This window comes from Buteo buteo, chromosome 10 (assembly GCF_964188355.1).
Source record: "Buteo buteo chromosome 10, bButBut1.hap1.1, whole genome shotgun sequence".
NCBI classification, from domain to species: domain Eukaryota; kingdom Metazoa; phylum Chordata; class Aves; order Accipitriformes; family Accipitridae; genus Buteo; species Buteo buteo.
Genome location: NC_134180.1, coordinates 11,653,800 through 11,675,206, shown reverse-complemented (window position 1 = coordinate 11,675,206; position 21,407 = coordinate 11,653,800). Strand labels below are relative to the sequence as shown.

Here is a 21,407-nt window from a genome sequence, read left to right as displayed (position 1 = left end):
TCTCTGAAAAGCCCTGGTGATTTTCCTGTTTGACCCAAGCAGAACACATGTAAAATTGAGAGAGGGTTTACTCCTTAAAATAAAAGCACAAAGCATGCAGAGAACTGGTTCTGCATTTCAGGCTCCACTAGTAAGCCACTCTTTACACCACCCCACTTCTGTGGCTTTAGAGAGCTTTGTGGCTGCAGAGGTAAGTTTGCAATTGCTATTTGGCAGGGGTTTGGGGTTTTTGATTCCCCCTTTTGGAACAGGAGTGTATCACACAGCATCCTGATGAAGTTCTCTGCAAGCAAAGTGTGTTTCCTGTTGAAAGTCATTCCCAGCTATTGATTTCAAATGCCCCAGAGAGCTTGGCTGAATTTGGCTGCAAGGAATTTGCACAAACCGTGACAAACACCGGAGGTGTGCTCAGAACTCAGACTGTTAAGTTTAATCTGCCCTATTGTGCTGGTACCTAAATATGTCTGGAGCTGCAGCTGGTTAAATGATGAGTCCAGCTTCACTCTGTGTATTACAAGCAGGACAGAATTTCACAATAGCATTGTATAACCCCTTTGTGCAGATATCCAAGGGCTAAGGGGGCTGATTAGTCTCAAATACCGCTCAAAACAGCCAGCCATTATAGAACACTCTCTGTCTTTCATAACATGCCAGCAGAAATCTCGTGAGGATGGTCTCAGTTTAGTTTGCAGCCAGACTTCCACCTACCATTTTGCCCCAGGGGTAAAAAGGAAAAGCTGTCATTCTGTACCATCGCTCTCATGTAATCTGAGTCTGGGGGGAACGTCATTTACGTGAAATTCTTTCTCCCAAGAGCACAAAACCTGCTGCTGACCCTGACATAAGTAAGCACAAAGCCATGGAAACACAGGGAAGTTACACAAGGGCACAAAACTGTTTATGGAGCCAGATTACACCCTGGACCCAATGTTGCCTCGTAGGCAGTAAGTAGGTGGGGCTTTCGGCATTTGCGTGGGAGCTCTCCAATGAGACCCAGAGGAGGACAAGGCTACAACCTTCGGGTTTTCATAATGGCATCTCCCTCCAGTAGGGCTGAGGCATGGGCGGAGTTTGATGAAACTAAAATAAACACTGACACGCAGCATCTCGTGAGTACGTGCAGCCTCAGAAGGACAGACTGCAATAGCTAGAAGGACAGCTTAAAATGTAAGTATGTCTACTTTCTCTGCTTTCTTAATATAATTAGCGGCTTGTGGAATGGCATGTTCTGGCTACTCATGGCATCAGTGTAACCTGCGAAGATGCATGCTGTGCTCTTTGGCCCATGTGTTAACAGCCACAGAAAAAGCCTGGACATCCTACAGCAATATTTATATGAACAGATGGAAATCTCAAAGCTAAGCTTTCCTGTAGATTTAAAAATTAATTCAACTGTAAATATTTGGAGGATTCCTCTCAGTTTGTGTCCCCCCCCCCAAGCACTGTTTTATGCAATTCAAAAATATTTCATACATGCAGTCACCGACAGTACAAGCCACAAAGTTATAAAAGACAGAGCTGTGAGAGATCTAACCAGCAGTTAAAAAAAGGTGTGTCAGGGAGGGGTTGTAATTGGCAAGTACAGAGACAAGCCAGCTTGTACAGCAGCTACTACAACAGCAGGTGTTGAAACAGAGGAACATTTACTTCTTTGTTTTCTAACATATCCAGGGAGCACACGAAGAGCAGAAACGTGTTTTCTATCAAGTTGTAGCAAGGAGAAATAGAAAGTGAAGTGACAGCAAAGCAGCAGCATCTTTGCCTTTGAAACGGCAATGGATAAAATAAATTACTGTGGGAAGTTTCAGTAGAATTGCTCACATTTGCTTCTAATAAAATGATTGGCTTCCTTCTTTATTGTTATGCTTTGTTGATTTGTAAATACTATTAACAAAAAGTGAATTAGTGTACAACTGTCCAGCTTGGGACTATGCAGCAGTCTCCGGTGACATCATTCTGGTAGAGTGCTGAGGATGTTGTATCAGGGAGGGGGACAGCACCTGCTTTTAATCGCTGGCATCAGTCTCCTGCTGTGTGGTTCTCTGATCTTCCCTTGCGCTATGGTGACGACTGAAAGAGCTGCTAGAAAAAGCTTAACACGTGAGTGCTCTGTGCACTACTTCTTCTAAGGACTGTAAGTGAAATCAGTGCCAGCACAGGTTTTTTTAGGTGGTTTTCTGATAAAAGCTTTTCAACCTCATAGATCCCAAAGACAAATATCCTTGTAGCCACCTCTAAACCAAGATACAGAAAGGGATTAATAGCATTCAACAGTAGTCTACATGTCATAAGAAAATGGAAACAGGTAAGAAGGTAGTCAGGTAGCACGAGGCAGTTCATTTTACAAAAATAGCTATTCACAATTGTCATGTTAAAGATGGCATAGCTTAAAGACTTCACCACTGGAGGTGGGACATGCTGTGAATTGCATCAGTACCCCTTTAATACTGAAAGCCCCTGAAAAAAGTAGAGCCACCAGTGAGGGCAGTGGCTTCTTGTGTGGGCAGCTATAAACAGTTGAGGAGGTGGAGAAATGAAAAATAACCTGAAAGTTTATTCTGTTACCCCAGAAACATGCAATTAAGTTATACTCTGAGAATACAATGTACTATGATCTAAGAGTCAAGATAATTGCTGAATTAATTATGTGTTGTCTTTGCAACATTAAGTGCAAAGGACATCGTAATGTAATAGAAAGCAGAGACTTTCTCAGGATGTAGGTTATGCACTATGATCTGCCTGGTATAGACAAGTCATAAAAGAAGGTTCCCAAAATCTCAAGACTTTTAACAAGATGCGATCATTTCAGTAGCAATTTTGTTTATTTTTGCTTGCTTTATTTTGGGACAGTGAGCGGACGTTGAGTGTTTTCATGTTTTCAGCTTTTTCCTTCCATGTGAAGGCTACCTAGGAAAGTAGCTACGTATTCATAAATACAGAGAATCTCATCTATTTGCAGGACTCTGGGGCTAAAGGCCTTTAAGAAAGGCATCAGCTCTTATGAAAGGCCCAATAAAGTTACGGGCACAGTCAACACCCATTAACTCCAGTACCTTTTCATCCAGGAGAAAAGTAGCTGAACTCTTCAAGCCCTTTTTACTTACGGACTTCCACAAAACTGCCACTTGCAGAATCTCAACCTTCTGTTTTACAGCTAGGAAACGCCTTCACTTCATGGAGAAGTGAAGGAAGCATATCCTGAAAGATGAACACTCCCACATCAGCCTAGAGGCAGTTTCTTGGTCCTGGTTCTCTGTTGGTTCCTTCAGGGCTAAAAGGATTTCAGCCCTTTTTGTTGAACCATTGGGGATTAAGTGGTAGAACCCAAGCCTTTCACAATTTCAGGGCCAACTGCCTTTTAGAAAGCACCAGTCTTTTGCCTGAGCTTTTCCAGCCACTTCTCAAGCATTAGTGAAAGGTTGGAGACCAGAGGCTGAGGAAAAGCTCTTTGACATTAGGCAGAAAAGCCCTAGCGCTTTCTTCTTCCACATGTATACTGCATTGGTCAGAGAGAAGCCAATGAACTTTGCCTGCCTTTCAGCTCTGGGAAGATGATCAAATCCTTCAAGCAAACATTTCTGTCCCTGGATCTGCAGTCCCCTCGGTGGAGCTCAGCAGAGACAATGGTAACCGCTAAAGGCCAGGGGAAGAGAGCTCTCTGCAGTCAGGGTGCTGCAGAGCTAAGGTGGATTTGGGATTCTCAGTCTGACAAGCCTGAAGGAGCTGGGGAGTGTTACTTTAGACACTGTTCACGCTTAATTGCAAAGGGGGAGAGGAACACCTATTTATAAGCTCTGAGGAGCTCAGCCTAAGGCAGAACAGCATGGTTTTGCAAGGGAGGCATCAAACAGTTTGACACTGGGGGCATGCCTAGAGTCAGCAGCAAAGAGGTTGCCCAGTGTTATGTCATTGCAACAGTATTTTCATGCAGATTTGGAAAAAGCAGCTATTAATTTGTCATCTTTAATATTCACCTCATGGTCACTATGACTTTTGCTACCTTTCAGACAAAGGATTATGAACTACGTCAGTACGAGACGGCAAAGTGGGTCAGCACAGTCATTAGGGGAGAAACCCAGAAGGAGGCAATGCGCCAGGGCTTCTGGAAACTCTTCCACTACATCCAAGGGAAGAATGAGAAAGGTACAGTGCACTGGTTTTGAACCGCAAGAAGCACAAATGGGAGATGAAGCTAGTAAATGAGCTGTAGGACAAAGCAGGTTCAATTTCCTGGCCTAAGAGGCTGCCTTGGTTTCTGCTTTTGGGATAAGTCTACATGACCCTTTACAGCAGCATTCAGGCACTGTCTTTGCTTGCAGCTTAGAACTCTTTCCCCCCCTCCTCTCCTCTAGAAATGAAAATTGATATGACTGTGCCAGTGACATGCCTGATAAAATCTGGCTGCACAGACTTCAAGATCTCTTTCTTTGTGCCATTTGAACATCAGGACTCTCCACCACAGCCCAATGACTCAGACGTGTTTATTGAAGAGCGGAAGGCAGCACCCATCTTTGTCCGGTAAGCAGCACCAGCACAAATGAAGGCAGCTACTGAAAGGGGTTAATCTATTAAGACTCTGGACTACTTTCTTACAGCTGATTTTTAACTGTGGATAGATCCTGCTGTTCAGAGCCTTAACTGGCAAAACCTGAGCATTCAGAAATCTTTATGCTTGGGTGTCTTACTAAGAACAAAGAGAAATGACCAAGTACACTTGCCCTTTCTGCATGTATTAAAGCCACAGGCAACAATCCATGTCAGCTAATGCTCTCATAATTGCAAGCAACTTCAGCAGTTTGTCTTTTTTTTTTTAAATCCTACCTTTTAAAATAGGATACATAGCCATATGCTCCCTAACAGCTCCATAGTTTATCTAGTAACTACAAACTGCATCAGAAGTGCTCAAACACTGCAATGCTTTGCAAGCCTGAAGTTTCCTTCTGTGAAAATAAGAAGCAGGGGCTTGAACTCCTAACAAAAAACCCCTCCCTTTTCACTTCTCCCAGGTCCTTTGGTGGATTTGCCTCCCCAGAGAAATATGCTGAGGAAGCTGAAGTCTTGGCGAGAATCTTAAGAAACAGAGGCCAACCATTCCATGAAGACTTCTTTTATACTGCAGGCTATGACAGTCCCTTCAAGCTCTTTAACAGGCACAACGAAGTGTGGTATTTTAAAAAGTAATGTGGTGGTGTGGGGTGGAATATTAGGAGGCTACTAATCAGCTCTGAATGAAAACAGACCTTATTAATGGCTTTTGCTTTAGTGCAGAAGATACTTAATTTGCACAGGGACACAGGATCATGTCTAATTCATTTTCTCTAGGTTGAAATACTAGCCTGGCTAAAAAGGTTTCAGCTCTTCTACAAGATGTAACTTAAATGTAAGTAGATTGTACCCACTGGAGTGGGAAGGAGATATGACAAACCTATTCCTCTTACTGAAGGGTTCTAGGGACCACTAATAATCTGAAAATATTCCTGCAGAAGTTTGGATGTCTAGTTTTACTTCTAATGAGAAGTGCTACAGCAATAGCTCGAGAATGAGTTCTTCACAGAGCTGACTTTTCCCATATTGATATTACTCCTGAGACAACAGAAAGATGGGGGAAATTAAATTAATTTTTCAGAGAAGAAACCTATCATAAATGAATTCTGGGAAGCAGTAATACCTTAGCAGGCTCTAGTGCTTCATAAGCAGTAACATTTTTTTTTAAATAGTATTATCAAAATCTCCCACCTCTCCACTCAACTATTTTTTTTCCTCATGGAAGCTGGATGCTGTCTTGCTCCAGACTAATGCCAGTAACCATATTAGCCTAAGAGTCCAGTAGAAAAGGGTTAACAGTGTCCAAGCTGTATGCTTATTCTGTGCACACCATCTGTGCCTGAAAATTAATACCAGGCTTACTGCTGGCTTGTGTATTTGCTCCTAAAATTACAAGTAGTAGTGTTTAGCTCGCCTACAAAACACTAGTTACTACTTCCATTATTTAGCTTTGTCCAGGTCTTGGTATTGGTCAGCTCAACCGCAGTCTGCACACTAGCAATATCTGACCCCTAAGTTAAGACACTTGCAGGACTAGCATTTAAACTAGTTTAATTCCTGCTCTAAATCAAGCATTTAAAAAGTAGGCTAGAGCTGTTTTACAGCAAGTTGTTCAAGTCAGAAAGCAGTTCACAACAACAGGTAGAGTTTACAAATTTTTATTCATTCCAATCAGTATCAGGCAAACATTACCAGTGTGGTAAAAAAGGCTTTTTTAATGCTGTTCATGCAAGTGTAACCCATTATTCTGCAATCTTCCACCTATTAAGACAGACATAAGAATCATTACAAGACACCAAACCAACACAAGAAGCTTGCTTGGGAACAACTCAGACCTTAGATTTTCATCTCTGTTCAGAGAGAGAGTTCAGGCTAAGGTTATCATCATTTGTTCCAGCAAATAAATTTCATTATTACTATAGTTACGCTCACCTTCTTGGTTCTTCATACAGCAGTTTCAAAGTTGCCTCCTCACCTAAAAGAAGAAACCACAATTAACATATGCAGTAGCACAACTGCTAAAAGCCCCAAAGCAGCTTTGTAACCTCAGAGAAAAGTGGAACGGAAATGGTAATATCACAGCAATTCATTTGGCAGAATCAAATTTCATCAGTGGCTACAAATACTCCCAGAAGTTTTTAAAGAGAATTCACCTGCTGTGTGGTCTTACCCAATGAGGTTGCAGACAGTACAGTCCTTCCCTGTGAAAAAGATACATTCTTTCAGAATAACAGACACCACTATATGCAAGTTTAATTATTTATCTATGAAATTCTATTCACCAAACTAGTTCCACCTAAAAAGAGGCTGCATTTCAGCTGGCAGCTGAAAAGAACTTCAACTTGCAACACCAAAATGGGATATACAAAGCTTACAAATCCTAACTGAATTGGAAATACAGAATTACTAACATTGGAAGAATCAGGGAAAAGTACAAAGCTACTACTTGTTTTGTGATACCATCTCTCCCCAACAGAAAGTTGTATTCAATGGGTTTTTATACCCAAAATACAAGTCTCATATAAATCATCTTCAAAACCTATCCTTGAAAGTGAGAAACAGTCTGTTGGAGGAAGAAAGTTTGTACAGCAGTCACCTAGAACTCAATCCTAAATTTGTGTACAGCCAACATAACCAAGATTAGCAAAAACTACTGAGCAGTGACAACCACAGCATATAGGGTTGGGGGTTAGTGCCTTTTTTTCCCATTCAAGAATGCAGTGTTATAGTGTAGGTTCACAGAATAGCCAGATACAGATATGAGTTATGAGTCATGTTTGCTGCTGTACATTCTGCTGTACTACATTATCAACGGTGTACTGGCTAAGTGGTCTCCACTGATTCAGCTCCTTCACTATTTCCACTGTGTGAAGACATCCAGCAATGAAAACCCAGTTTTTAGAGTCACTGAGGTCACATCTTCTGTTCATATAAACAGAACTCTACATAGTAAAGTTTACCATTGACTACAGTTCAGGAACTGTCAGGGTGTCTGCTCAGAAAGAGCCCTTCCTTTTCAAGTCAAATTGAGAACTACGTAGAAGTGCGTTCTTGCTTCAAGCACATCATGTTTATCCCCACAGTAGCTGAGTGGGAGAATCAGAACACAATAAAGGGAAGACAAGGCAGAGCTATTATAGGACTAATTTTAGACACCATTATCTAGGCATTTAGCACAAAGACAATATTCCAGTAATTGCCAAACACCATCTACTCTACACTTACCTCAGACGTAACACACAAACTCCCCACAAGCTTCACTCTGTAACAAGTGACATTTTATTAACACACTACCCCTTGGCAGTGCTTCAAGAGTTAGTTTGAAAGTGGGTACTGTTTCAGCACAAGAGTCCTCCTCAGCCTCTTTCAGAGAGATTCCCATTGCTTAGAATTAATCATCACAAACAGTACATGCTTAGAGAAGCTTAATGTTTTGTTACTTTTGTTCCTCCTTAGATGAGGACCTGACCTCAGCATTTCAGACCTTACCCCCAACGACATCTTCATTCACATCACGTAAAAGCTCTAATCCAGCCATTATGACAAATGATTTTCCACAGTACTTCCAACTACTGAAAAATCAGTGCTACTCCCTGCAAAAGCCCACGACTTAATTTAACCAGCAAAAAGTTAAAATAGCAAATAATTGTACTGGCTTTGGTCAGCACAAGCTTTGCACTGCCAGGTTACCACACATTCTTTCTTATCAAGTAGAAACTTAAGCAGTCCATGGCTGTTACATATTTCAACTGTTCCATACTATTTCTTTTCAGTTACAGAAAGCAGTTAACATTTTTAAGGAGTAAACAAATCTTATGGCAACTGAGAAGCAAGCAGCTTACCAAGTAAGAAGCATCTGTCACCCAGTAGCCAGCAGTTCTCCCATTCTCAAATCTAGGATACGCACATAAGAAAGTGTCAGTCCAATGCTGATGTTACTCTAAAGCCTCATCAAGACTTCCAGAAACTCCTCTGTCCATTTTTGTTACAATCATCACTGTATCTTATCACTGTCTTTAGTCACAAAGTATGAGATTCAGTCCCTAGCACCTTGGGCAAGGGAACCCTGCAGGCTGCTGGTAACCTGTGATCTATTTGGCAGAGGTAAGAAAATCCTCAAGGAACCTTCTGCTTAATGCTGCAGCTACACTGCATTTAGAGGCCAGGATCTAGTAACTTCCTCATCAGCTATCACACAGTTCTGACCAGTCATAGGCATTTGCTGGCAACTTACTTTTGCTGGTAGCACTACCAACCACACCACTTCACAGCTTCACCACACCAGCCCTGGAACAAAGCAAAGTATCAGGACAGCACACAAGCAAGCACACAAGGATGAAATCTGGTCAGGTGCCTGAAGTCAGATAGAGCTAATTGCAGACCTCCATGATTAAAGTCAAGGTAGTCACATCTCATCACACAGGCAGCTCATGTTGTCAGTCACTGACCAGCTATCTACTTTAGGCTAAGGTTGCTATGGGGAATAGGGCAGATACACAAACAGCGCTATCAGAGCAGCTTCATGAGCTCCCAGGCACACAGTGAGAGTTTAGCACAAATCAGCCTGTCAAGGCTGGGTCTTACCCAGCAGTTCTCCCCTTAAGCGTCCTCCTGCTTTGGCTGAGATGCAAGCAGCAGCCAACACTGGCCCCTTGCACCTCCCCCCCAGCTTACATCCAGTTAAATACTCCACTTCTAGGCATATTTTTTTATGCTAATACTTGCAAAGTTAAAACAAGTACTTACATTGCATTGAGAAACACTTTGGAAGCCTGCAAAGGAAGAGTTGCTATTAGGGTCCAGCAGAAAGTTTTAGCATAAGAACAGTTCCAGTGAAATACTGTATCAGTGTTTAGTCAAGTTTTATCCTCACTGGAATCAGAGACCTGATTCAACATCATCTACAGTAGACTGCAACACTTGCACACCCTTCCACAAGGGGGGCCTAAACCCATCTCCCAGCAGTCTCCCCAACACCCTTGATATGCCAATTCTTAAACTCCAGAGACTGCTGGAATTGCAGAAAGGAACAAACCTCTAAGTTGCAAAGTTCAGTGACATGAACTTTGCGTAAACATCTAAGTCGGCCTAAACCAGGAAAAGCATTTCAGATACTAAATTCATACATAGTACTGCCACACACACCATTTAGTCTCAACAGGCACGTTCTTTTAACACCGCAAAACAATTAATTAATGCTGTTATTGTGAAGCATAGGGGATCTGAAGGCACACTTAGGGTACTATTATCTTTGCTTCAGATTCTCAAGAAACAAAATGGATTTGCAGACCCTCTTATCTCCAAAAGCAAACTCCCAAGCCCAAACACAGCAAAGCGAAATGTAGCATCCATCTAAAAAATGATTTTCAGTTACCTTCAATTAGGAAGGCCTTGTCTTCACCAACATCAGCAACAGGTGAAATTGCTTTTCACACCAGAGGCACAGGTATCCTTTGTCCAGGGCAGCCTGCAAAGCAACAAAACACCTGCAGAACTTGGAGCACTAACACCAGATCAACCAAGATTTTGTTACTGAATTAGCAAATTTGCTCTGCTGTATTTGTGCTTAATTTCACAAGCACAACAGCCTACTCAATTTGTCTTACTAAATTTTTAATGTTTAGCCCATTTACTGATCTTCCAAGACAAATTTCCAAAACACATTCACAGAGCAAAAAAAAGTAGTGTTTCACCCTCACCTTTCCACATGAATTGTCTAACAGCCTAAGGTAAAGGAGGCTGCATCAGATAGGAGCGAAAGACAGTAACAGCATGATCACCATGGGTCATCTGCTGAACTATGCTGTCATCACACACAGCCTTTTCACATATTGGGGATATAAATTAGTTTTTACAGATGCAGGCAATACAATATTTACCTTGCACAGCTTATAGCTTCATCACCCAGTGCCTGCAACAAAGGAAGAAAAAAAGTCAGATTCCCTCAGCCTTCGTGGCCAAGCTACACCTCCTAGCAAGAGATCACAAAAGTGAGATACATCAGATAGGAGCGAAAGACAAAGCTCTGCTCGTCACAGGATATTCTGCTGAACTATGCCATCATCATTGTATCTGCTTTGGAGTAATAGTACCAAGCAATCACCTCTTGTGACAGCTTCGAAAAAGTGAAGTTTTCCAAATAAAACAAAGAAATATTTGAGAGTTTTTGAATACTAGTCAGTATCAATTGTTTCTGCATATTAGTGGAAACTAATCCCAAAGCACTTCCCTCCCATTTTACACATCCCACCCTTTCCACTACAGTTTCAGCAGCTCCATGGAAGAAACCCCTACCAAGACTACAAGTTTCTCACCGGGTGTCATTTCTTCTGCAAGTCTTCCAAATTGCATGATTCAAATTCTGGAAGAAAAAAAAGCTTATGAAGTCTATTCAGAAGTCAAAACATCAAGGAGAATTCCAAGTTGTTGTGCCTCAGAGGAAACTTGTGGTGGTAAAAGTGCTCATCATTCTCTTGGTCAAGAGTAGCAAATAAGTGTCATCATTGTGGCACCAGAGAGAAAACTTTGCTCTTGGAATAAAGTCTGCCTACTGATCTTATTAGAACAAAAGATGCTGTCTAGACAAACACCAAGCACCACTTTGTGTTGAATTTTCAATAAGTACTTTTTACCTTGTGAAGCAGCATCAAGTCTCCATATTCAGTGGTAGATCTGGAAGAGACACAACAGTTTCAGCCACTTGTAGAACTAGGGGGAGTACCTCTGGCAGTGACACTAAGCATAGAAAAAAGCCTCAGCACAGAGTTTTCAGAAATCACTTCTGTCCACTACTCTTATACTGAAACCATCATAGGCTCTCTGATTTAGTCAAACATCAATCCTGATAGTTATAGGTTTTGAGACATGCATTAGGCACTTTTCTCCAAACAACAAACTACTTATTGCTGTGGATGGTGAAACAGCAGTAACAAAGGAGAAAAAGGCATCTAGGGCACTATTGTATGTAGTCTAGTTAGAAGATGACTAGTGGTTCAGAAGCCACAGGAGCCTCACATCCGCTTTGCGGTACAAAGAAACAGGTGACATTCAGAACACTCAGATACGTTTTCCCAGTAGAAGAGTGAGAACTGCCTGGAGAGACACCACAGGCAATTACTGGATTACAAACACTGGTCCTATAATCTCCTGAGATACAAGAGTACTTCAGGCTAGTTGCTCTAAGTGTACCTACATATTATTTCTCCATTTAAACTCAGTATTTCAGAAGCAACACCTACCTGTTTCATAACCATAAGAGGAAAGAGAGTAGCTGACACATCTTGAGCTGAAAACAAGAATGAAGATGTTATGTTCAAAACAGTACTGAGCCTTAGAGTAAATCTCTCCCCTGACAATTTACTTTGTGGCCTCTTTCAGGCCACAAAAATAATTGCTAGCCCATCATTTTAAGCAGGACAGAACCACTGAACATCTTAATTTTCTACAGCTTCAATTCTAGTGTATAAACACTGGGTCAGTCCTGCAGACATTAATTTCATTTGACTGCTCAGAAATGACCACATGGTGTTTCAGCCATGCCAGACACACCACTACACACTACTCCATGCCCAGCTCAGATATGTTGGCATTCATCACCCTCTCAGATGTCCCTACCAACATAGTTTTCATCATATGCAGGCACATGGAAGTCCAAGTGAACTATCATACCAGTTTGTTAACATGGGGCCTTTAATTGTAACACTTGGAAAGCTAACTATTACCCAGAGCACATGATACAGGTAAAGCTGTCTCCTCATTTACCAATAAGCTATATTCTGCACGGGACAACCTCCACTCTCCCCAAAACTGAAGGGCTCTCCCCAGCCTGGCATCTGTTTCCAAGCATTAATTTACAGAGGAACAGGCAGCTCGTAATCCCACCACAACACTACTACATTTTGCACAACGCTTTCCATTTATCAGTCAAAGCTACCTCTCTAAAGCCTAGTGCAGAGTTTAAAAAAAAAAAAAAAGAGAAACCCAACGCTTATCTCTCCAGCAGGCACGTGGCATCTTGCCATCTTCCAGGAGCATTTCCCATGGGAAAAGAGTTCCCAGGTGAGACCCCGCAACAGGAACACCACCCCACTTCTCACCAGACACCCCCAAGCTGTAACCCCATCAGACCCAAGCCCAGGCCGCAGGCTTTTTACCATAAAAGCCAGTTGAAGAAACTCTAAGACTCAATTTTGGAGTTTTAGAGCACGCACTATTAAATGGGTTGTTGGTCTTTTGGGTTCTTTGAGGCCCTCTGGTGGTCATTTTCTTGGTGTCCTCTAACTGAACTCTCCTTTAAGGCATGCACAGTGCAGGTAATCTCAGGTGGTTCATCTCTTCCCAGTTAGCTGGCTCTACACTGGTCCTGACTGGTTTTAATAACAAAGCTCAGCAAGGTCTAAGGCTTCTTATCTATTTGTGCATACTATTAACAACACTCAAGGTTGTCTCATCTTTTTCATACATACCAAATGTTTCAAAGTTGCTCAAGGAAGCCTAAATGAAGCACTACAGATACACTGCAGTCTTCCATCTCCAGCCCTTACTCAAGGCATTAACTCCCCCCCTTTTATTGAGACTTTGGACCTACAAATCCAAAGCCCCAATATTTAAACTTAACTTTCATGTATAATTGACTACAATAACTTCAGCACTTAATCATAATACAGGCTAAGATGCACACATAAATTGTTACTATTATAATAACAAATCCTTTAGCCATGTCCAATTTGGTAGCCATGAGGTAAGTTTATGCCATAACTCTTCAAATCCCCAGGACCCATCATGCTTCAAAACTTGATGCAAGATTTCTGTCTGCTCCCAAATTTCTGCTAACTTGGTAGAAATTCTACCACCCTGGTCCACATATGTGCAGCAGCTAGTATTAATAATTGTGCAAACACCTCCCTGTGAGGCCAACAGCAAGTCAAGAGCCATTCGGTTTTGCATCACTACCTGGGATAAAGGAGACACTTCAATCTGCAGTGCCTGCATAGCATCAATGGTTCTGCTTTCAATGTCTTCTATTGCAGCTGATATATTTACAATTGCCTTCTCCAATTCAAGGAAGAAACCATCTGACAAAACTATGGATTCTTGAAGGACAATCTGCAATGGGATTATGAACCCTCCTGGTTCATTTGAGAAAGATCCTCACCCATCCACCCTGTTTATGTAGTTTGTCAATTATTGTCATATTGGGAACTACGGCCACCAATGTACATGCTCCTTGCCAATTGGGAGGTAGTATTTTCCAAGCATTTATTCCACATAACCAATACCAACTGCTTCCTACTGGGACTGGGAGGCCAATATAACTTCACATATTTATATGACTTAGTGTGGGCCTCCAATATGATACGGTCCTACTATATCCTGAGAAACATCCTACAAAAGTTTAGTTATTTTTATTGGTAGTGTAATTATCACAGCCATCATCTCCAGATCTAAGGGAATAGGAACTTAGAGAGTCATCACCTGGCCCATATAAGCATACAGGGGAATTCAGATTATCTTTTATCATGGTGACTTGCAACTTTTCTTCTTGTCTTTTTCCAAAAAGGCTTGGCCACCATGCGTAGTCTGGATGTCCTATACCATATTATGGATTGTTAAATAATGATTTATTTATTGGTAGTGGTACTCCTATCAAGGGTAGGCCTTGGCCTTCTCCTGAATTTGGCATTTGGGTACAAATCCATCAGTTTTACAGAGTATTTGGGTTATATTCTGTGTTAGGATTAAATGGAGGTTTTTATCCCAAGGTGATATCCAGCACACTTGACTCATTGCTACCATAATTGCTACAAACAAAACATAAAATTCAGTCATAATCTTCTCAATTTCAGCTTAAGGGGAGACTGTTGTTCAACTGTCCACAAAGTGGGAGCCCTTTTATTTCTGGAGTAATGAATCCATAGCCCTTTCCCCTGGACCTTGACAGCTATGTAAATTGTCAAGTGTACTTGGAATGGTCCTTTCCACTTTTCAGTTAGCAGCTCTGAATTCCACCACTTGATGTAGACCCGGTCTCCAGCTTGAAATGAATGGGCTAGTGTATCAAGTTCCAAGGGCTTGCTTGTTGTCACATACTTTTGCAATTCCTGTAAAGCCTTTCCCAAAGACATTAAGTAATTACTTAAACCCATTTACCCTTTAATGTGGATTGTCCCTGGTATATGTGGAGCCTGGCAAGGCCTTCCATAACGTAAGTCATAAGGGCTCAAGCTGTTTTTACCATGAGGTTATATTCTAATTCTTAACAGTGCTGAAGGTAATGCTTGTACGCAAGTCACTGATGTTTCCTGACATTTTTCCAATTTGCAATTTAAGTGTATAGTTCATTCTTTCTACTTTTCCACTTGATTGTGGCCTATAAGGGGTATGGAGATCCCATGCTATGACTAAGTCTTTGCTCAATTGTTTTATAACTTCAGCAACAAAACATGGTCCTCTGAGGACATTCCTAAAGGAACACCAAACCTTGGGATAATTTCTTTTAACAAGATTTTAGTTACTTCCCTAGCTCTGTTGGTGAGACAGGGAAAAGCCTCTGGCCATCTGGTAAAAATGTCAACTAGAACAAGGTTGTATCTATATCCCCCCTTTCTAGGTAGGTCTGTAAAATCAATTTGCCAATAATCTCCTGGGGAGCTTCCTCCTTTTGTAACTCCCTGAATTAACTTATTGCTAGTATTTAGGTTATTTTTACAATAAATTCCACATTTTTCTGTAATAGATTCAATAATTTCTGTCAATGCCTGGCTTATAACTATTTTCTGAAGATACTTTGCTAAATTTTCAGTTCCCCAATGTACGTTATTATGTTCTCACCTAGCAATTTCTCTCATTGAGGGTGGAATTACTACTTGCCCTGTGGGCCTAACAGCACACCCATCTGTTTGTTCCTGTGCCTGTAAGGCCTTTATTAATTTGGCATCCTTATTATCATATTTAGGTGGTGTTTTAGGTAAAGTTATTTCTTCTTCTGGTAATAATGCCATGATGCCTGTTTCTGCAGCCTCTTTGGCAGCTTATTGATTTACCCATTTCTGGTGGGTCCTTCCTGTTTGATGGACTTTGTAATGCCTTATTGCAACTGTTGTCAGTTTTTAGATGCTCTCTAATAGTTCTTGTATTTGTGCAGCATGCTTGATTTCAGTTCCTTGTGCCAATAGTAGTCCTCTCTCTCCAGATGGCTTCACGGGCATGTACAATTCCAAAAGCATACTTAAGAGTCTGCCCAGATATTAACCTTTTTCCCTTCACTCAGTTCCAATGCTCAAGTTTAGTTCTGCCTTTTGGCCTGATGTTTTGGGAGATAAGGCTCATGCCTCTACTATGCCATCCAAGGTCATAACAGCATATCCTGACAATCTCTTCCCGTCACGAAGAAAACTACTGCCATCAGTATATAACTCCCAGTCTGGATTTTCCAATGGAACATCTTTAAGATCCAGACACCTAGGATATGTTTCTTCCACTGTTTGTAAGCAATCATGTTCTGGTCAACAGTGGAGAGAAACACTGCAGGATTGACAATTGAAGTAGTCTTGAGATCAATGTCATCTTGTTCAAGTACTACTACTTGGTATTTCAGCATACGGCTGGTAGACAACCAATGCTCCCCTTTTCGTTCCAAAACTGTGGCTACCATATGTGGTACATAGTGATCTTTTGCCTTAAAGTAAGTTTTCGAGCCTCTTGAATTAATAATACTGCAGGTGCTACTGCTTTGAGGCAGCTGGGCCATCCCTGGCTCACATTGTCCAAATGTTTGGAAAAATATGCTACAGCTCTCTATCGCCCCACTGAAAACTGTGCCAGAACCTCTAGTGCCACTCATCATCACTCATAAATGAAAAGTTAAAAAAATTTTGTCACATCTGGCAATCCCAGGGCAGGGGCTATCATCAGTTTCAGTTGTTTAAACACAGCTCTGATATCATTTGTCCATTCAAGAGTCCCTTTTTGGGAGTCTTTTAGTAATTCCTATAGAGGTTTTACCAACAGTTCATTATTTACAACCCACAGGTGACACCATCCCATCATGCCTAGAAATGCTTGCAGTTCTCTTGGTGTACACGGCTCAGGGAGGCAGCAAATAGCTTCTTTCCGTTCAATTCCCAGTCTCTCTGCCCTTTTAGAATTTCAAAGTCCAGATAAGTGACTGTTTCCTGGACAATCTGCACCTTTTCCTTTGATACTCTGTATCTGCTAAGTCCCCAAAAGTTCAAGAGGCTTATGGTCAAAGAAAAGCATTGTTCTTAAGTTCCTCTTGCAATTAGGATGTCATTTACATATTTTAATACAGTTCCTTGTCCATTTTCTTTCCTCCAAATCTCCAATTCCTTCACCAGCTGATATCCAAAAAATAGCTGGGACTGTTCTTGAAGCCTGGTGGTAGAACAGTCCAAGTATATTGTCTTTCACCCTGTTTTGGGATTTTCCCACTCAAAAGCAAAAAGCTCTTGACTTTCAGAATCCAAAGAAACACAGAAAAAGGCATCTTTCAGATCTAAAACCATGAACCAGCCTTGTTCACTGGTGAGGGCAGTTAGTTATGTATAAGGGTTTGCAACTACCAGATGTCCATCTTATACTATCTAATTGATCACTCTAAGATCTTGAATCAAATGATAATCTTTTCCATTAGCTTTCTTTACCGGTAAGATAGGTGTATTGTATTTTGACTCACATTCTATCAGAAACTTGTATTTAAAAAAATTTTGAACTATTGGTATCAAGCCAGTTCTTGCTTCTAATTTTAAAGGGTATTGTTTAATTCTTACCCGTAACGATCCTGGTTTTAGATTAATTCTTGCTGGTTCCTCCCTTAGACCTTCCTGGAACTCCTCCTGCCCAAACGATGGGAATCACTGCATCTTCTATTTCCTCGAGTTATCTTGTCCCTTTTGGGGTTTATATCCTGTAACAACAAGGCTGTGGCTTCAACACATTTAGATTCTGGGATTAAAATTTCAACTTCCCCATCCTTGAATCTGATTTCAGTTTCTACCTTTTCAAGTAAATCTCTACCCAGTAAAGGTTTTGCAGAATTTGGCAAATGTAAAAACTGGTGAGTAACCCATTGTTTTCCAAGTTTAAATTTCAGGGGTTTGAAAAATGGCCAGGTCTCACAAGTCCCAGCCACACCAATGACATTTATGCTTTTGTTACTTAAATTTCCTTCTAGCATATTTAAGACTGAATACGCAGCCCCAGTGTTGACTAAAAAGTCTATTTCCTCATCTCCCAGCTTTGCTTTAACCAGAGGTTCCACTGGGAGAGGTTCCTCCAGTCCCTATCAATCCTCTCCTATTGTAAGTAAAGGAGTCAGAGGTATTTCATTTCAAGAGGGGACAATCATTCTTCCAGTGTCCTTCCTTTTTACAGTAAGCGCACTGATTTTCTCCCGGGGTGGCTGGGATTATGTGATGGCATAAAGCCACCCCTTCCCAGGCCTCTTCCAGGGTACAATCCTCTTTGACCACCCTCCAATACTGCTATCAGCCTACTGTTTGTCATTTCCTTAAGCCTCTCCCTATTTCCATACACAATCCAAGCTACATCTAGCAATTTGCCTAGGTCTCAAGCATCATTTCCTTGTAGCTTCTGCAACTTTCTCCTTATGTCATCTGAATAAAGGAGCTAGTTGGATTCTTCCTTCCTCCAAATCAAGGTTTATAATTGTATATTTAAGAGCAACTTCTTTCAATTTGTTCATAAAATCAGTAGGACATTTTTCCCGATCCTGTTTAATTTCATATAATTTGAACCAATTAATAGCTTTAGGTATCACACTTCAAATACCAAGCAAAATCCAGTTTTGATATTGATTCAGAAGCTGCCTTGATCTTGGTATATTTGGATCCCAGTTTAGCTCTACAGAAGGAAAATGGACCTCAACAGTCCCTGGCAAAGTTCCCAAAGCAACCTGCACCTCCACTTGTATTTTAGCTGTTCTACATATTAAACAAAATTTCCATAATTGCTTCAGTATCTTTCCAATCAGCATCTTGGGTTTTAATCATCATTTCAAAAGCACTAGCTACCCTACTGTCGTGGTTTAACCCCAGCCAGCAACTAAGCACCACGCAGCCGCTCACTCACTCCCCCCCCACCCAGTGGGATGGGGGAGAAAATCAGGAAAAGAAGTAAAACTCCTGGGTTGAGATAAGAACGGTTTAATAGAACAGAAAAGAAGAAACTAATAATGATAATGATAACACTAACAAAATGACAGCAGTAGTAATAAAAGGATTGAAATGTACAAATGATACACAGGGCAATTGCTCACCACCTGCCAACCAACACCCAGCCAGTCCCCGAGCAGCGAATCCCTGCCCCCCCCCCCCCCCCCCCCGTTCCTAAACTAGATGGGATGTCACATGGTATGGAATACACTGTTGGCCAGTTTGGGTCAGGTGCCCTGGCTGGGCATGAGAAGCTGAAAAATCCTTGACTATAGTCTAAACACTACTGAGCAACAACTGAAAACATCAGTGTTATCAGCATTCTTCACATACTGAACTCAAAACATAGCACTGTACCAGCTACTAGGAAGACAGTTAATTCTATCCCAGCTGAAACCAGGACACCTACCCAAATCATCCCTGTAACTTCCAGCAGCTAATTTCCAATTAAGGTCAGTAATTGAAAATGGAACTTTCACAGTCACCAGTCCCTCATTTCCCACAGCTTGTCACAGGGGTGCCTGGATAATTTCCCCTTGTTTGCCTTTCATTCACCTGGCTATTGGGCTAAACCCCTCAGCCCCCATGACTGACTCATCCCCTTGAGGGTGACATTTTCACAGCTTTCTCCATTCTCTGCCCCTGGAACATCATACACAACATTTGAGGTTCCCAACCTTCGTGCAGGGGCTATTAAATCAATATCATCCTCCTTTTGCTTGGAAGCTTTTAAACACTACAGGCAGAACAACACCTTTTCAAAGTTTTACCTTTCTCCAAAGCTAAGACACAGGGATCACTAGGTACAAGATATATACCACATTCCTTTTGCCATTCCAAATGTCTCCTCAAAGTAAAGACCATATCCACACACAACACTTCATCCCACTTTCCTTCTCTCCTCAAGAATAACATTAATTGTAATAGGGTGTTATAATTTAACATACCATTCATAGGCCACTTTTCCCCATCATCCACTTTACAGTGGCAACCACTGGTTACAGTACTTAAATCTTCCCTTGTCGTGACCCCAACCGGGGGTCCAGCAATCTGTTTCCAATGTTTAAAGATACACCCCAAAGGTGACTTTTCCAGGATGCCTCCCTTAGACAATCTTCCACCCATATTAAATATAAATAGCAAGATAGCTATATGATCCAAGTAAACAGAAACAAATCCATAATTCCAATAGCCAAGTTCTGATAACCAAACCACAATTTAGAGACGAAGTCCAGACAGCCAAGTTGGGGACTTTTAACCCCTTTAACCAAATTGGAGACTTATAACCCCTCTAGCCAAACCAGAACCCGGGCTTATCAGAACAAATCCAATAAGTACCTTTCCAGCCCAACCCTGGATAGCTTTCACTGCATCTTATGGGCAGGCAACCAAAAACCAACAGACAGAATGCCTTTAAACTTACCAGGGGTCTTACTTCGAGCTCTTTGGTCCAGGGATTAGAGGTTCTCCCCAAGAATCCCTCGGTACTGGCTGGAGGTCCCATAATCCCACGGATCTGTCAGTCTAGAAGCAGGGTCCCATCGGGGTCACCGAAACTGTTACTGTAAAAGACAGTCAAAGAAACTCCGTAAGACTCAATTTTGGAGTTTTAGAAAGCAGGCATTCTCTTATTGCAGTGCTGGATGAGCAGGGGATAGCTCCTCCTAGTGTGCATACCGCTACCTACAGCAACCAAAGCTTATATTGTTCTAATACATATTCATTACATTTCCCGGAATCGTCACACATGTTCATGCTATTTCTCGGAAATTGTTTATACAGTGTCCACCCTTTTGGGCATTCACTATTAAATGGGTCAGTAGTCTTTAGACCCTCTGGTGGTCGTTTGAACCCTCCCTTAAGGCATGCGGGTCATCCCAGATTGTTCATCTCTTCTTCCCAGTTAGCTGGCCCTACACTGGTCCTGGCTGGTTTTAATCACAAAGCTCAGCAAGGCCTAAGGCTTCTTATCTATTTGTGCATACTATTAACAGCGCTCAAGGTTTTCTCATCCTTTTCGTACATACCAAAGTTTCGAAGTTGCTCAAGCAAGCCTAAATGAAGCGCTACAGAAATACACTGGAGTCTTCTATCTCCAGCCTTTATTCAAGGCACGAGGCTCAGCCTCCCCGCAGGGCTCACGCCCAGGGCAGGCACGACCCAGCCCTCCTCACAGCGCCGCGGGATGACGGGCCTCAAGGGCGAGGCTCCAGGGGCCCGCGCGGGCCTCCCCTTCCCACAGTCCCCCTATGGGACCCCCTTTCCCACATGATCCCCTAGTGGGGACCCCCTAGGGCTAAACTGCCCTGCCCCTCCGCACCGCCACCCCGGGGCCGACACGAGGCGGAGTCCCCTCAAAACTCCCCAGCGGCCTAGGCCGTAGGCCGGGCCCCGGCAACCCAATCCACCTCCATCCTCCCCCGCCAGCGCCCATCGACGAGCAAGCCCTACCCGCAGCGCCTCCACACCGTCCCCCGGAGCGGCACGGGCCCACACCGGGCGGGAAACCCCCTCCACTCACCAGCAGCTCAGCGCCCACCACCCCCCACCCACGAGCTCCACGGGCCAAAGAGACCGCCTCTGCCCCTGCGCGCCCTTTATATAGGGACGGCGCCGGTCACGTGAGCGCGGGACGCGGATCCTCCCCCCTCGGCTCGGCGGGCGGGGGGT

The 21,407-nt window shown here is 42.4% G+C and overlaps 1 protein-coding gene, 1 long non-coding RNA gene and 7 other non-coding genes across 16 annotated transcripts; 1 reads left to right on the top strand and 8 right to left on the bottom strand.

Annotated features, from left to right (window-relative positions):
* Positions 1 to 662: 662 nt before the first annotated feature.
* HEBP2 (heme binding protein 2) lies at positions 663 to 5,730 on the top strand. Its single transcript, XM_075038662.1, has 5 exons — positions 663 to 1,167; positions 3,542 to 3,626; positions 4,008 to 4,143; positions 4,353 to 4,518; positions 5,007 to 5,730. Exons 2-5 carry the CDS (start codon positions 3,552 to 3,554, stop codon positions 5,179 to 5,181), a joined length of 552 nt encoding a protein of 183 aa, XP_074894763.1. The 5' UTR covers positions 663 to 1,167; positions 3,542 to 3,551; the 3' UTR covers positions 5,182 to 5,730.
* Positions 5,731 to 6,187: 457 nt separating this feature from the next.
* Positions 6,188 to 21,330, bottom strand: LOC142035929 (uncharacterized). Of its 8 annotated transcripts, none has more exons than XR_012651998.1 (15): positions 21,189 to 21,330; positions 20,161 to 20,299; positions 17,334 to 17,484; positions 11,784 to 11,830; positions 11,178 to 11,217; positions 10,860 to 10,906; positions 10,425 to 10,456; positions 9,920 to 10,012; positions 9,292 to 9,317; positions 8,780 to 8,832; positions 8,388 to 8,439; positions 7,771 to 7,807; positions 6,716 to 6,746; positions 6,478 to 6,520; positions 6,188 to 6,306 (listed from the first exon to the last, which is right to left on the bottom strand). It is a non-coding gene; the product is annotated as an uncharacterized LOC142035929 (long non-coding RNA). The 8 variants fall into 8 exon arrangements; XR_012652002.1 differs by having other exon boundaries at positions 6,699 to 6,746; positions 17,334 to 17,470; XR_012652001.1 differs by having other exon boundaries at positions 21,259 to 21,330.
* Positions 6,588 to 6,663, bottom strand: LOC142036175 (small nucleolar RNA SNORD47). Its single transcript, XR_012652106.1, has one exon. It is a non-coding gene; the product is annotated as a small nucleolar RNA SNORD47 (small nucleolar RNA).
* Positions 7,877 to 7,955, bottom strand: LOC142036167 (small nucleolar RNA SNORD79). Its single transcript, XR_012652098.1, has one exon. It is a non-coding gene; the product is annotated as a small nucleolar RNA SNORD79 (small nucleolar RNA).
* On the bottom strand, positions 10,282 to 10,367 carry LOC142036178 (small nucleolar RNA snR60/Z15/Z230/Z193/J17). Its single transcript, XR_012652109.1, has one exon. It is a non-coding gene; the product is annotated as a small nucleolar RNA snR60/Z15/Z230/Z193/J17 (small nucleolar RNA).
* On the bottom strand, positions 10,538 to 10,620 carry LOC142036177 (small nucleolar RNA snR60/Z15/Z230/Z193/J17). The gene has a single exon (XR_012652108.1). It is a non-coding gene; the product is annotated as a small nucleolar RNA snR60/Z15/Z230/Z193/J17 (small nucleolar RNA).
* On the bottom strand, positions 10,975 to 11,056 carry LOC142036166 (small nucleolar RNA SNORD24). The gene has a single exon (XR_012652097.1). It is a non-coding gene; the product is annotated as a small nucleolar RNA SNORD24 (small nucleolar RNA).
* On the bottom strand, positions 11,296 to 11,362 carry LOC142036183 (small nucleolar RNA SNORD75). Its single transcript, XR_012652113.1, has one exon. It is a non-coding gene; the product is annotated as a small nucleolar RNA SNORD75 (small nucleolar RNA).
* Positions 12,110 to 12,187, bottom strand: LOC142036176 (small nucleolar RNA SNORD74). The gene has a single exon (XR_012652107.1). It is a non-coding gene; the product is annotated as a small nucleolar RNA SNORD74 (small nucleolar RNA).
* Positions 21,331 to 21,407: the final 77 nt, after the last annotated feature.